The sequence below is a fragment of the Carcharodon carcharias genome, chromosome 1 (assembly GCF_017639515.1).
Source record: "Carcharodon carcharias isolate sCarCar2 chromosome 1, sCarCar2.pri, whole genome shotgun sequence".
Classification (NCBI taxonomy): Eukaryota; Metazoa; Chordata; class Chondrichthyes; order Lamniformes; family Lamnidae; genus Carcharodon; species Carcharodon carcharias.
Window position 1 is genome coordinate 33959427 of NC_054467.1, and position 17102 is coordinate 33976528.

Here is a 17102-nt window from a genome sequence, read left to right on the forward strand (position 1 = left end):
TAGCATAGATAGAAGATTGGCTGGCAGAAAACAGAATATACATAGGTGGGTCTTTTTCTGATTGGCAGGGTGTGATGAGTGAAGTCCCGCAGGGATCTGTGCTGGGGCCTCAACTTTTCACAATTTATACCAATGACTTAAATGAGGGGGGTGAAGGCACAATAACTAAATTTGCAGATGACACAAAGATAAGTAGGAAAATATGTTGTGAAGAGGGCATAAGGGGGTTGTAGACAGATATAGATAGGTTGAGTGAGTGGGCAAAAATCTGGCAAATGGAATATAATGTAGGAAAATGTGAAATTGTTCACATTTGGCAGGATGAATTAGAAAAAAAGAGGGTATTACTTAAATGGAGGGCAGCTGCAGAATTCTGAGATGTAGATGGATCTAGTTGTCCTAGTGCATGAATCACAAAAAGTTAGTATGCAGGTACAGCAAGTAATTAAGAGTAATGGAATGTTCCCCTCAATTACGAGGGGGATTCAAAATAAAAGTAAGGATGTCATGCTTCAGTTATACACAGCATTGGTGAGACCACATCTCGAATATTGTGTGCCGTTTTGGTCTCCTTATTTAAGGAGGGATGTAAATGCATTGGAGGCAGTTCAGAGAAGGTATACTAGATTGATACCTGGAATGAGTAGGTCGTCTTATGAGGCAAGGTCACACTGGAGTTTAGAAGAGTGAGGGGTGATTTGATTGAAGTATATAAGATCCTGAACGGTATTGACAAGGTGGACATGGAAAGGATGTTTCCTCTTGTGGGCGAGTCCAGAACTAGGAGGTACCATTTTAAGATTAGGGGCTGCCCTTTTAGGACAGAGATGAGGAGAAGATTTTTTCTCTCAAGAGGGTTGTGCAACTTTGGAACACTGCCTCAGAAGGTGGCATCGTTGAATGTTTTTAAGGCAGAGGTAGACTGACTCCCTTGCCTAACAAGAATCTAAGGCTATTGGAGGTGGAATTGGAAACACAAGCAGATCAACCATATTCTTACTGAATGACAGAGCAGGCTCAAAGGGCCAAATGGCCTACTTTTTCTCCGATTTTATATGTTTGACTTTCTGGACTTTGTTGCTTTTGATCCCCAGGTTTCAACCCCACTTCTCTTTTCTGTGTTAGTATGTTGGATCATTGGTGTAGCACCCAAGGTCATTATGCAATTGCTCTGGACATATTAGTGAACCTCTAATTTGTGGGCAATTCTCCACTTCTTCTCTGTGCCAATTCCACAGGCGAGTGTCCAGCAGTGCACTACCAATTTTTGCTTCTCACCCACTTTAGATTAATTCCTCCCCTATAACTGGATATTTTTCGAGGTTGAATCTAGTCTGTCTACAATGTGAATTTATATGGCACCAGTAATGCAGTAAAACATTCCAATCCTCTGCTTTCTGATTGCCCTGATGCTGCTCCAGGCTTGATGTCCACAGCTCACCTCTGTGCCTCACTTTGCATTAAAAAAACCCCATCAAAGTACCTATTGTGACCTAAATAGCAGTAACCCTTATTGCTTCAACATCCTCTCTTGACCTCCCTACCAAATGCACCCACTGGAGGGCACACTTCTCATCTCATGACTCCCACCCACCAATGCCCCACTGGACAGCTGGTAGACCAACCACTTGCATTTTCCATCAGGATGTCTGCTCGCTCATGAACAAGGTCCTTGACACCCAAAACCTTTTTGTGTGCATGATTACATTATCATGGCTTTAATTGCAACATTGCTCATGGAAACCAACATCTTATTCCTCACTGAAGCTTCTCTGCTTGCTTATACTTTCCACCACCTGCCCTTCCTAAACTATCAAGATACTGATGTGAGTTTAACAACAATTCACACATTAGTCTCGACCCTTATTCCTTTGTGTAGACGGCGAGTGAGGGGAGGGGGAGGGCAGGTGTGGAATATCCTAAAAATGCTAATAGTCTTATTATACATTTTTATCAGCAGTAGACAGTTACACACTTTAAACCTAAGAACCTACAATAGAAGCACAGCATTAACAGGCCAGCAACCTGTAAGGACAGAAATGGTTTGTTCTACGAACTGAGCCAAATCAGGAGATGATCAAAAGACTTACATATACTATCTCATGCTTTCTCAGCTAGCCTAATCTAAGGTACACGCCGTGAGAAAAGCAATGATAGTGTCAAGCAGGCATATTAAAGAAGATTACACAATTTATAAGATAACTTAATGGATTGTTTTATGTATTAATTAAAAATAACCAGAATATGTTAGAGTATTTTCACATTAGCAAGAAGTTACTAACACTATAAATGGTCAAAAAGTCATCGGGACTTTAAGTCCTAGCTTTTATCAGCGTAAACAGGTTAGAACTAAGTTAGAATTTCCAACTTTTCTTGAAGAGTCCTCCTGTGAATCTATACCAGAAATAAGTACATTAGTAAGTGATGGAGAGGATTTGTCCCTTTGAGCCTACTCCATCATTCAGCAAGATTATGGCTAATCTTTTACTCAACTCCACCTTTCTGCAGTATCCAGTGTCCCTCAATTCCCTGGCACCAAAAATCTATCAACATCTGACTTGAATATACTCAACATCTAAACATCCACAATCCTCTAGGGGTAGGGAATTCCAAAAATTCACACTCCTTTGGATGAATAAATTTCTCATCTCAATCTTAAATGGCAGACCCAGTGTTCGAGATTCCCCAGCCGGAGGAAACATCATCTCAGCACATAACCTGTAAAGCTCCTTATGAATTTTACATGTTTCAATTAGGTCACACCCCATTCTTCTAAACTCTTGGGAATATAGAACTAGTCTATTCAATCTCTCCCAACAGAACAATCCCCTCATCCCAGGAACCAGTCCAGTGAACCTTTGTTGCAGTCTCCCTAGGGCAAGTGTGTCCTTCCCTGGGAATTTGTTGTCACTTAGTCCTATTAATTTCTCCAGTACTATTGCTTTTCTAATAATCACTTCAAGTTCCTCATTCTTGCTAGACCCTTGGTTTTCCGTTATTTCCAGAATTTATTTTACATCTTCTACCAAGAAGGCAGACACAAAGTATTTGTTAAATATCTGGAGCCGTTTCTTTATTGTCCATTATAATTTCACCCCTCTCTGCCTTATGGGCTCTTTTACTTTAATCTTTTCCTACTTAGATGCTTGCAGAAACTTTTACAATCTGTTTTTACGTCTTTTGCTAGCCTGATCTTATTTTCTTTCCTCATCAGTTTCTTGGTCCTCCTTTATCAAATTCTATATCTGCCCAATCTTGAGGGTTGCTACTGTTTTTTGGCAATATTATAAATGTTCTCCTTTGATCTAATACTGCCAGAGATGATTGCTGTGGTGTTTTTGTGCATTAATGGAATGTATATTTGAAGCAAATTATGTAACAAATCTTTAAATGCTAGCTGTTTGTCTACCATTATCTTTTAATGTCGTTTCCCAATCTACCCTAGCCAACTTTCCCTTGTGATTATGTGATCTGCTTTGTTTAGATTTAAGATCCTAGTTTCAGGCTGAACTTAATCACCTGAAAACTCATTGTACAATTCTATACAATTATGGCGATGCTTCCCTGTCAGCTCCTTTACTGCAGAGTTATTAATTAACCCACTGTCATTGCACAGGTGATGAGTAACTCACTTCTTTACTCCCCATAGCCTGTCACCATCAGCAAGATCTAAGCCAAGAGAGTGATGGAACACACTCCACTCGCTTAGATGAGTGGAGCTCCAACAAAAGTCAAGAAGCTCAACACCAGCCGAGACAATGCAGCCCAACTGATCGGCACCCCATCCGCCATCTTAAACATACACACACCCACCCCCACACCACCACCACTGGTGGGACAGTTGTGTACCATCTACAAGAACTAGCCAAGTTTCCTTCAGCAGCACCTCCAAACCCACAACCGCTACCACCAAGAGCAGCAGATATATGGAAACACCAAACCTAGCAGGTTCCCCTCCAAGTCTCATACCATCCTGACTTGGAACTAAATCACCATTCCATCACCATTGTTGGGTCAAAAGCTTGGAACCACCACCGCCCCCAGCACCCCCTCCCACAACAGCATTGTCAGTGTACTTACACCACATGCACTATAGCAGTTCATACTGCTCACCACAAACTTCTCAACGGCAATTAGGGATGGGCAACAAATGCTGACCTTGCCAGTGACACTCACATCCCAAGAATGATTTAATTTTTTTAAAAAGATCCAAAATAGCCTGTTCTCTAGTTGGTTCTTCAGTATATTGATCTAGAAAACTAAACTTGCATACATTCCATGAACTTGTTCAATTTTTACGAAGATTAATGTCCCCTTGTTACATGCACCTCTAATTTCTTGATTGATATTCTGCCCTACACGACAACTACTGTTAGGGGGAAAATAAGCAATTCTCAATGGTTTCAGCTTCTTGTTGTTCCTTTGCTCCACCCAAACTGATTCAGCTTAATTTTCTGAGCTTAGATGCTTTCTTTCTCCTGTCTTTATCCCATATTTATCAGGGTTGCTTCTCTTTTTCCTTATTGTCCATCTCTTCTAAAAGTTAATCTCAGTCACTGTAAACAGTGGTTTATATAGTATGATTAGAAAGCATGAAGCCACATAACAACAATTCCTAATTGTCAAATTTGTTTAAAAGGTGTCTGGGTATGGATTATCCTGTAAAAGCCCAAGGTGAATATTGGGCATCTCCTGATAAGATAGAATGCCAAATATGAAAGAACACCAACGTGCTGCAATACAAGGATGTCTGCAAGCTAGACTTCAAGTTGACCAGGATCCAAGTTGATGCCTGGTAAGTCCTTGTTGCTGACCAGAATGCCTGGAGAAAAGCATCAGGAAGGGCGTGGAAAAGCCAGAGGACAAAAGAAATGACCAGATGGCAGAAAAGCAAACCCGCCAGAAGGAAAAAACATTAGTCAACCTCAGGTCAACGCTATTCCTCTGTGCCAGCTGTGGAATCAGCTGTCACTCACAAATTTGTCTCCACAGCCACAAAAGATGATGTTCAATACAGAAGCAACATAGGCCCTGGGTGAAGTCCATCATCTTCTGAGATGGGCGGATGCCAATACATACATTTAGCCTATTGGGGCAAAAACATGATAGCCTGGTACCTTGCCCTTTGAGCTCCTCATCTTGTTCCACCCTATTATCCACTACTCCAGGATCATCATGAAGAGAAGATCATGGCTTTTCTCCACTATCAAACATTTCCATAAATCCCTCCGTCTTCACCTCAAACAAGGAAGAGGAGCTCAGGGACTTCTTCATCATGTAGACTTAGGTGATCTTATGCTGCTTTCTCCTACTTTCCTGGCAAGTCAAGCTTCCACCAGGATTCTCTGCACCCCAGCCATAAACCTACGTCTTTCTCCAACGTTCACCTCCTGCTCCCTTAACCCCATTCCTACTGAACTCACCACAACTTCCTTTTCTGGACCCCATGCTAGCTACCAGTGTAAACAGTTGTATCTCCTCAGGTACTGCTTGCCTCTTTTAAAATTGCCATCATCACCAGCTACTCAAAAAATCCACACTCATTCCCCTCTTCTTGCAAATTATGTCCCCTTTTCAATTTCAGTTTCCTCTTTCAAGTTCTGTAACGTGTTATAGCCTCCCAGATCCATGTCCAACTTTCTGATAATTATTTGAAGCTCTCTAGGTTTCCTTCAGGCAACAACATAAACTGCCCTAATCAAAGTCATAAATTATATTTTCTGTGCCTGTGACCATGATGTACTACCTCTCCTTGACCTTCCTGCAGCCTCTGACACACATGACCACATGCTCTTCTTCTCCTTCACTGTCCAGTTCAGTGGGAATACATTTTGTTTGGTACCATTCTTAGCTAGAATACTTCCAAGTGTTTCTATATCAACAATGCACCATCATCAAATTTCCTTGGCATTTATTTATTCTTGGCCCCCTTCCCTTTCTCATTTATATGCTGCCCTTTGGGGACATCAGCCAAAGACACAGATTCAGTTCTGACACAGACAATGACGACACACTATTCTACCTCTCCATTACTTCTCGAGCCCTTCAATGCCTCTGTGTTCAGACTGCTTCTCCAGTTCTAAATGTGTTACAAGTTTCCTAATTAAACACCAAGATGAGAGCCAATGGGCTGATTGGCCTCCTTCTGTGCCATTAAGATTCTATGATTCTATGACCAAAGCCATCATTTATGGCCCTGATTCAATCTTTTTCTTATTCATTCACAGGCTTTTCTGGCTGGGCCAGCATTTCTTGCCCATCCCTAGTTGCCCTTGAGAAAGTGGTGATGAGTTGCCTTCTTGAACTGCTGCAGTCCATATGCAGTAGGAACACCCACAGTGCTATTAGGAGGGTGCTTCCAGGATTTTGGCCCAGCGGCAGTGAAGGAATGGCAGTATATTTCCAAGTCAGGATGGTGAGTGACTTGGAGGGGAACTTCCAGGTGGTGGTGTTCCCAGCTTAACTACTGTATCAGGTTGAAGCAGACAGTTTCTACTCCCAGCGACCTGCTTGATCTCAAGATGGGCTCCTGAGCTGACTCTCTCTGTGACCGGGACATCCTACCTCTACATCCATATTATTGCCCCCTCCGCCCTTAACTCAGTCCATTTGTTGCTGAAATCTTCATCCATACTTTTTGTCAACTCTAGGTTAGTTTATTCCAATAAGCTGGCCTCCCAGCCTCCACCTTCTAAATCTTAGCTCACCCATCAATCTGCAGCTCATATTCTGTGCTACAAGTCTTCAGCTCTGTCCGCAATACCCTACTATGGCCATCAGTCCCCCATCAGCTGAAATTTCAAACTCTTATCACAGTGCTTAAATTCCTAATGGTCTCAACCCTTCCCAATCTCTGCAACCCCCTCCAGTCCTAAAGTCTCCTCCCTTGAAATTCTATCCAAGTCTGGCTTTTTGTGCAGTCCTTCGTCCTATTATTTGATGATTATGCCTTCTGCCATCTAGGTCCCACACTTCTAAATTACCTCCCTAAACCTTTGCAGATTTAAGACCCTCTTTGACCAAGCTTTCATAATTTCTCTTTCTTGAAGTCTAAAAATTACATGTAATTTGAATATTAGAATCTAGAACAAAACAGTACAAATGAAATGGAAATAGGGATTTTAACAAAATCTTTACTATACAACCATCTCAATATGCCTTCCCTCAATAGCATCAATTGCAGAATGTCAAAGGTAGCCAATGAAAGATGTTGAATACTTACCCATAAATTGCATCTCCCATTCTCTAACACTTTCCATCTGTACAGCATTTAAATCGGACAGATCATCAAATTCATCCCTCAGAGCTTCTTTATCAAGACAGAAAGTAGCCAATCCTCTAGAGGCATCTCGGCCAGCAAATATGCCATAGGGACCATCTGTTTAAAAAAAAGTTTCAGAAATAGATTAGAAACTCCTTGAATTGGCAACTGACAACTGATAATTGATTTTGTCCCAAGCTGCTTTAAACAGCAGTTGACAAAAGAAATTCAAGAATATTTAATCATAAGTAATACCTCTAGGCAATTTAACATGAGTAAGTTGCTACTCATGAAATTATTTGGGAATATAGAATGGCCATTAGGTTTAACAAGCTTGTTTCCTTTTTAAAGGAATCAACCTTACTCATATGCCTTCTCATGAAATCCTTCATTTCAATCCACAGAAATACACCCAATTGCCCCTTGAACTCATTTTTACAAAATCCCTAGATGGCCTTCCTGAATATTTCAATATTTCACTTGATCAGTTAACTGGAAAGTATTAATATATTGTTATTATGCCATTTAATTGGAGTATAGAACACAGAAAGACTAGCCTATTGACTCAATTCCTTGTGGAAATACACTTTCAATCAAGAAACAAGGATGGAGGGCCATGCCACCACAATCGCTGAAAAGAATCTAAAAGGGAAATGGCAGATCAGTAGTAATTTGTCACCAGGCCTGGGTTGGGTTTAAAGCCTGAAAAATAAAAAGACTGAAAATAGAAATCGAATAGTTCTGAAGTCCCACGCCCTTAGCCTTCGATTATAGTCGAGAGAAGCAGACTTATTTTCCATGGGTCTAACAAACTGCCAGTGTAACAAGCTACTGCACTGATCTACAAAACATGTTGAGCTGGTTCAGCATGCTCACAAAGCAACACTGAAGCTCAGCATCAAAACAAAGCAAGTTATTAAAGACAATGAACAAAAAAATCTTAAAACACCGGCAAGTATCCAAGTGAGTTCAGAAAATAGAATATCCAATCAATACAATGGAAAAAATTCCTGTGGTTAAAGCAAGTCCACGTGGCCTCAACAGCCTACACTAATGGGATGCCTAGTACATGTTCAAGCAAAATCTGTCCAGTCTCCAACATGCATACCTAAGACTTATGATGCAGAATTCATTCACAGATCACTCTTCCAAGACTCAATCTACATAGATTTGTAACCTAAAAGTGCCTTTACAGCAGGTGTGTTTTGATGATGTAATGAGTGAAATTGGCTGCCAGAGGCCAAACACAAATCCAGGACATCACTGCACGAATTCCTCTGTGAAGCTTGCTCAGCCCAACCACTTTCAGCTGCTTCAACAATTACCTTCCACCTAAGAACAGAAATTGGCTGTTCACCTCTATCACAACTTCTCTAATAATGAAGCAACTTATGTCAACCTGGAAGGGTGGGGGGGGCTTGGATAGCATTTAGTTTGAGCTGACAAGTGGTCAACAACATTTGTGCATTATTGACCAACAGTTAAATTGGACCAGCCATAGCAAGGCATGCCTATAAGTTGAATACTCTACGACATGGGGCTCATTGCCTGAGCCCCCAAAGCTTCTTCCATCGTCCACAAAGTCGAAGTGGGTGTAGGAATAATCAACAGGCTAGGTGCAGCCATAACAATCAATTAGCACAATACCAGCTAGGACAGAGCAACGTGTTTGACTGGTGCCCTTGCCTTTAGGATCATTATCCACCTCCCCCATCATCGACATACTGGCTACAGGATGTACAATCTATGGGATACATTCAGCAAGCAAAAGTTACTTGTATTATACCTGTAACAACTGTCAGGGCAGACAAGATTAGCAATGTTGCAGGAACACATTCATTTCGAAGATCTCTTCCAAGTTGCACATCGTCCTGCATTGGGCATACAGCACCATTCTTTCATCACCAGAGGTCAATATCCTGGAATTCCCTGCCTAACATGGCATCACCATCACACAAGTGCTGCTGAAGTTCAGAGGCAAAAACCACCTTTTCAGGGGAACTCAGAATAGACAATAAATGCAGCATTGCCAGCGCCACCCACATTCCATGAGAAATAGTTTTGATTTCAATATGGGTCACTTACAACTTTCAACTACCTAAATCTTCGAGGGAGGTGAATAGTCATAAGTTTTTGAAGTTATTTTTCTAGATGACGTTAGATAGTGGCAGGGGGACAGGGTATTCAAAAGAAACAACATTTCCGTAACATATTTGATTAACTCTGTATACTTATTCACTTTCAATCCTATTCTTAACCAATTACTCAGGAATTTTCCCCCAAAGGAATTGTTTCACAAAGCATTATTTGATCATGACTGGAGTCCATTTCACAGCTACTATTCTGCAGATTGGTTGGAGGTGAGGTGGTGGAATTCCAATCTTTAGAATCACACAGGGATTTTTTTTTTATATTTGTGTTCAAGGTCAGTAATAGATTTCAATAATACAAGATATTAATCCATTCTTATCATCATTTTTTAAAATTATGGATAATCCCTCTCTTCTGTCTTTTGAATTGAGTTTCTTTTAACAACAATGTTTTAAGTCTTAGGAATTATCCTAGTGACTTCTCATTAAACGTTATGAATCATCTAATGGAAGATAGGGCCTAAAAACCATGCACTGTAGTGCACATGCAGCTACAGGAAAATAATGCACTCACAACAACCTACAATCAACTGTATAGTACTTAGCTTCATTGTGACACTTATTTTCAGAAGGATTGATACATACCCAAGTTACATTCCACTTTTGCCAAGGCTCTTGAACATTTAGCATTCAATTTTTCCCCAAAATAAATGTTCCTATTATACATATTAAAGTCAGTTGTTCCTTTGTTGATCCACTTAATTTATTAAAATAAAGTCAAATATTAACCGGTTCCCCTTGCCGGCTGACCGCAACTTGCTCTTAAGTTCTATAACATAGTGAACTGTTATCTTCAACACCATCAGTATTAAAAAACAAAACAAACCTGGTCTCCTCACAACTTGCTAATTATCTTAAAGTTTTTATCATCTACCACTTTCTCATTTTGTTCGTCAAACTAGTTTTCAATCCATCTAACCAATCCACCTTCAATTATTCGTTAAAAGCATTACATGCTGGACTTCAACTTCTGAAAAGCCAAGTCAGTTAGAAGCAGTAGGCAGCCTATGATTGCAATTCAATTAGCTATCTCATCAGAAGGAATTCAAAAAGATCTGTACAGCATGATGAAATGCTTCTAAAATCATGTCAATTGCACCTTATTGCCTCCAGGCTTTAAATGAATATCCCAAAATTGCTCTTCTGCATTAACCATGTTATTATTTTACCATTGTCTGATTCATGTGTCATTCTTTTTGATAGCATTACTTAAATTATTCTCCATTCCACATGTACAGTCTTGTACACATGCAAATCCAAAAAATATTCAGTGCTTCACCTACCTCCTTGAAGATTATAGAGTGATTCGTATCTGGTCCAAGTGCCATGTAGGCATAATCTTTGAATATTTTTTCCAAAATGTTTTCCAAAAAGTTCAAAGCTGAATGCTTATATACATACATTCTTCCTGTATCCTGTTGTAGGACAGCTGTCCACCTGTTGCTCTGCTTTGATTCTCCAACTTGAAGCAACACAGTCCGAGCACACTTGGCCATACTTCAATGCGATGGGATCAGTTGCCACGCTTACGTAACTAAAATGATTATTTTACATTCACATTGGTGTTAACGGCATAGGAACAGGCCATTCAGTCCAGATCCTCCTCTCACCCTTCCATTTAGGAATAGAAGCATATGCTTTTGCCCTCGTGTATCTATTCAGTTTTGCCTTAAATGCATCTATGCCAGTCATCTCAACTATTCCTCATGGATGAGAGTTCCATTCAGAATCACAGGCCTTTATCTTCAGGGTCTGCCATGCAGTCAGTTCTGGAGCCTGGGCTGGTTTTCACCAGTGCACCCACAAATGGGAGATGTATATATCTACAATCAAGTACACTCTTAGGAGTAATCCTGCTGCCTACATTTCAAAGAGCTGGATTTTCCTGTGAAAATAATGGTGAGTGATTCATAGGCAAACAGAGCAGCAATTTGCAGCGAGCGTGCATTCACAGTTAACTGAGAAAAACTGTAAGCTACTGTCTAAGGTGCACTGCCCCACCATGAGCTCCATGAAAATAGCAACTTTCTGCCTAGCACCTTAGGCAAATGACTTGATTGACGTGAAATTCTGGTGCTTGCAAGGTAAATACAGACTAAATTTGCCACAAAAAGTTAGAGTTTGTCCATTACAATCTAAGTGCCCTTTTAATAACGTAGTTAGAAGATTATTAAGGCAGTTTAAATAGATCTTCAATTTGTCTAGCCTGCTACAGAATGGCATGAAAAATTTAATATTTTGGGCATTTAATGCCCATCCCTAATTGCCCTTATTCAGAGGGCATTTTTAAAGAGTCAACCACATTGCTGTGGGTCTGGAGTCACACGTAGACCAGACCAGGTAAGGACAGCAGATTTCCTTCCCTAAATGACACCAGTGAACCAAATGGGTTTTTATAACAACTGACAATGGTTTCATGGTCATCATTAGGCTTTTAATTCCAGTTAGTTATTAAATTCAAATTCCACCATCTGCTGTGGTGGGATTCGAACCCGAGTCCCCAGGGCATTACCCTGGGTCTCTGGATTACCAGTCCGGTGACAATACCACTATGCCATTGCCTGGTATTGAACACTAAATCTATTTCATATGTATATTTTGTTTTAAATACAAAAACAATTAAAAATCCTATGAAACACACTTGACAACTTTTCTAATTACTGATTCGTCAACTTTTCTCATTATGCTCATTTATGATGGAAACTACTTGTACTTATATAAATTGGTCATGCTATAGTACATTTTACCTCCAATGATGGTATTAAAATTTTAAATGTCCTATATAGTCTTACAGACCATAGAAATTTATGGCATAAGAGGCAATTCAGCCCACCTGTCTGCGCTGGCTGAAAAAAAGCTACCCAGCCTACCCACCTTCTAGTTCTTGTCCCACAGCTTTGTAGGTTATGGGTCTTCAAGTGCATTTCCAAGTACTTTTTCAATGCAGTGAGTTTCTGTCGCTGCCATCTTTTCAGGCTGAGAGCTCTAGGTTTCCACAACCTGCATGAAAGAACTTTTTCTCAACTCCCCTCTAATCCTTATATCAATTACTTTAAATCAATGACCCTTGGTTGTTGACCTCTCTGCCAATGGAACAAGGTCCTTCCTAAACACTACATAGGCCTCAATTTTGTGCGCCTCAATTAAATCTCCCCTCAGCCTCCTCTGTTCCTAAGAAAACAACCCTAGCGTATCCAAATCCTAATAGCTAAAATTCTCCAGTCCTACCAACATTCTTGTAAATCTCCTCCATACCTTCTCTAGTGTAATCATAGTTTTCCCATAATGCAGTCACCAGAATGTCTAACTCGTGTTTTATTGTTAATCTCCCTGTTTACTTTCTATGCCTCAACTAATGAAGAAAAGTATCTGGTGTGCCTTCTTGACCACCTTATCTACCTATCCTATCTTCAGGGGTCTGTGGACATGCATTCCAATGTACCTTTGTTCCTTGACACTTCTCCATATTCTATCATTTGTTGCGTATTCTCTCTCATTTTTCCTCCACAAATGCATTACCTCACACTTCTCTACATTGAATTTCACTTGCCATCTTTCTGCCCACTTGACCAGTCCTTTGATACATCCCTGCAGTCTACAGATTTCTTTCTCACTATCAACCACATAACCAATTTCTATCATCTGCAAAATTCTTAATCTTACCCCTACATGTAAATATGGGTATTAAGCCAGATTTTGCTGTGAAAATAACAGTAAATGACTCATATGCAAATCTGATGGCAACTTGTGGTTAATGCATATGCAGGTTAACTGTAAAAAATTGTAAGCAGCTGAGATGCACTGCTCCGAGCTGCATGAAAATAGCATTTTGCTGCCTAGCTGCTGTTCAAATGCCTTAATCCATGTGGAATTCCTGTATTTGCAGGGTAAATGCTGTCTAAAAATGGGACAACAAGTTAGGAGTTTGTCCATTCCAGTCGAATAACATCTAAATGTTAATTACTGCCAAATACCTTTTCTGGCACTGAAAATTAACTTTTACAAGTGTAGAATCTCATTCCTTCATCTATTACTTATTGCTGGTTATTTCTTAAAACTACTAAAATTTAACCAAGGTTCTTAGTCTCTCTCTCTCTCTCTTTTAATTCAGGCTCTCTTTCCTACCATTGTGATCGATTTGACATTGAATTCACTACTGTATCTAACACATCTTGGTTTGAAGTCTGCCTGTAGCAATTTTTCAATTTGACTGGTTAAAGAAACACCATGGATTGTCTTGCTCGCATAGGTCCCAGATGCCCTGCAGGGGTGCTGCACTGTTTGGATGGTGGCCAAAGGTCCATGGACAAGTGCAAATCTGACAAACAGCCATTTGCTCATTGCTCACAGCAAAGTATGACCTATTATCAAATCAAACAGCATAAAGAACAGAATATGACTTTAAAATGGGGAATTAAATATAATGTGCCTTTCCCTAATTAGCCAATAGGCTCTAATCCCACTTCACCTCAGAACTACACATGGTCCTCATATACATCATCACAGGAGACTGACTAATAGCTTAAAAAAAAATTGGAATCATTTTGTTGCTATTCGTAATGAGGTTTTTCACTTTCGGTTGCCCTGTGATAATTCCTCCAATAATCCTAAACTAACTTTTGTGAATCAAGGCTTCATTGCATTTTAATTTATTCTATTTTTTTTAAAGGAAGGTGAAAATTTACATCCCTTTACCTTCATTCACAGGTTAATAACAATTTCAGTTAAGTATTAAATGCAATATTCACTCCCATGATGTCAATCATTTATTTCCTCTGAAATTACCTGTGTTGTTGTTCCACTTATTTGATTGGCCTTAATCATTCATTTCACCTTTTGAGGTATTGAAATATTCCATGGTCAGATTAAAATTACCTGCAGCTGCCTTCACTAGCCTAAATAGTAGAATGATCTACTCAATACAGGCAACTGACAACCTGTACACTTATCTCCCACTCCATACTTATTTCTACCCAATTTTCCTCGTTCATATGCCCTGAATTATAAAATCACAGAATAAGCACAGGACAGAAGCAGGCCAGTTGGCCCATCAAATAAATGCCAGCGCTCTGCAAAAGCCAGAAATACCTGTTGGACCTCGACCTCAAAGATTGGAAGACCTAAACCTGAAGGAAAAAATTGTGCCCATTCCAGAAGGGAGTGCTTTCTTCTTATTTAGTAATACCAATCCGATCAGAGTGGCTTGTCACAGACTTATAAACCACCACATCTTTACAAATCTGATCCTCGTGTTCATTATGCTCAGCAGCATTTCCTTGGCTGCAGAAGATCCTATACGTAATCATTCTTTTCGTATCCCATTCTTCTGCCCTTTACCCATAACCCTGAAAATGTTTTCTCCCTTCAAGTGCTTAAATAATTCCATTCTAAAAGCCATGACTGACTCTGCCTCCGCCACCCTTTCAAACAGTGTACAGTTATGATCTGGAATGCACTAAGTAATAAAATTTTTCCTCATGGGATCTTTGGTTCGTTTGCCAATCACCTTAAATCTGGCAATTCTACATCAGGTTCTGGTTCTAGACCTTACTGCTGATGTGAACAGTTTCTCTCTATCTACTGTGTTTAGATCCCTCATGATTTTGAGCACTTCTATCAAATCTCCTTTCGATCTTTTGTGCTCAAATGAGAATAACTCCAGCTCCTCCAATCTGTCCATCTAACTAAAGTCCCTCATCCCTAGAACCATTTGCGTAAATCTTTTCTATACCCTCTCAATCTTTCACATTCTCCCTGAAGTGTGGTGCCTAGGATTGGACACAATGGTCACCTCTGGAGTATAAAAGTACATCATAACTTCCTTGTGTGTGTACGCTATACCTCTATTTATAAAGCCCAGGATCCTGAATGCTTTTTAAACCGTTTTCTCAAACTGTCCTGCCACCATAATGATTTATGCACATCTGGCTTGAGTTCTCTCTGTTCCTGCACTCCCTTTAGAATTGTACCCTTTAACTTATATTGCCTTTCTTCTTTCCAAAACAAATCATTTTGCACTTCTCTACGTTAAATTTCATCTGCCATGCATACACCCTTTATACCAGCCTACGTCTTCTCAAAACTCTTCAGTTCACAATACTTCCAAAATTTGTGTCATCTGCAAATTTTGAAATCGCATACAGTATACCCCAATCTAAGTTATTAATATACAGGAGGCATCATGAAAAGTAGTGGCCCTAATACCGACCCCTCCAGTCCAAAAAACCAATCATTCTCCACTAATCTGTTTTCTGTCACCCACCAACTTTGTACCCATGTTGCCCCTTTTATTTCATAAGTTTCAATTTTGCTGGCAAGTCTATTATGTTGTCTTTATCAAACAGCTTTTGTAAGTGATATACACATCAACCCTGCCTCTCTGTTCCCTCATCAAAATACTAAATAAAGTGAGTTAAGCACAATTTGTCTTTAAAAAAGCCCTTAAGAACACATACTCGGGTTCTAAAAGTGGAAACTGTAGAGATAGTGAATGATTTGATTGTGATCTGCCAAAAATTACTAGATTCTGGAACAGTCCCAGGGGATTGGAAGGTTGCAAATATAACATTGCTATTCAAGAAGGAAGAGAGAGAACAAAGGAAACTAGATCCAGTTAGCCTGAAGGAAAATGCTGGAATCCATTATTAAGCACTATCCTTAATTAATCCTTGGGGAGGCGGTGGCACAGTGGTATTTTCACTAGTTGAAGGGACCTGGGTTTGAATCCCACCATGGCAGATGGTGAAATTTGAATTCAATAAAATAAAATCTGGAATTAAAAGTCTGATGATGACCATGAAACCATTGCTGATTGTTGTAAAATCCCATCTGGAGCAGGGTTGATGAGAGTGATGTGATTGATGTGTATATCACTTCCAAAAGGATTCATGTCCTTTAGGCAAGGAAATCTCCTTTCCTTTCCTGGTCTGGCCTACAAGTGACTCCAGACCCACAGCAATGTGATTGACCCTTAAAATATCCTCTAAACAAGGTCTATGGGGGGTGGGCAATAAATGCTGGCCTAGCCAACGACACCCACATACCATGAATGAATAAAAAACTTGTCCAAGTGATTGCTAATTTTGCCCCTGGTTCTTGTTTCTACAAGTTTCCCCACTTCTGGAGTTAAACTAACTGGCCCTTAGAGGCTGGTTTATCCTCACATCCTTTTTTGAATAAGGGTGTAACATTTAGAATTATCTTAACCTCTAGCACCATCCTGTATCTAAGGAGGATTGGAAGATTATGGCTAGTACCTCTGCAATTTCCATCCTTGCTTCCCTCAACAACCTAGGAGGATCTAATACTACAACACTAATTTGAACTACAGTCAGCCTTTCCAGTACCTGTTTATCAATTTTCAGCCCTGTATCTCAATAACCACCTTTTTAACAGTGACTTTGACATTACCTTCTTCCTTGGCAAAGACAAATGCAAAGTACTCATTTAATACTTCACCTATGTCCTCTGCCTTCATGCGTAGGTCTCCATGTTCCCTAATTGGCCCCACCCCACTAATCATTCTTTTACTAATTACATTTCTACAGAAGATTTTTGATTTCCCTGTTATGTTAGCTGCTCGTCTGTTCTCAAGCTCTCTCTTTGCTTCTCATTTCCCTTTCCACCTGCCTCTGAGCTTTTTATATTCAGTCTGGTTCTCACTTGTATGATCAACCTAACCTCATTCACAC

General features: G+C 39.9%; 1 protein-coding gene across 2 annotated transcripts in view; it reads right to left on the bottom strand.

Moving 5' to 3' along the window:
* Positions 1-17102, bottom strand: part of LOC121280939 (membrane-associated progesterone receptor component 2-like) — a 60931-nt gene that overhangs the window by 15884 nt on the left and 27945 nt on the right. Inside the window, exons 3-5 of one of the 2 annotated variants that reach the window (XM_041193406.1) lie at positions 10695-11296; positions 9048-9132; positions 7223-7378 (exon numbers count right to left, since the gene is read on the bottom strand). In XM_041193406.1, coding sequence (XP_041049340.1) covers positions 7223-7378; positions 9048-9132; positions 10695-10907 — 454 coding nt within the window. In that variant the 5' untranslated portion in view covers positions 10908-11296. The remainder of the gene's footprint in view (positions 1-7222; positions 7379-9047; positions 9133-10694; positions 11297-17102) is intronic. The other variant, XM_041193397.1, reaches the window with a different exon arrangement.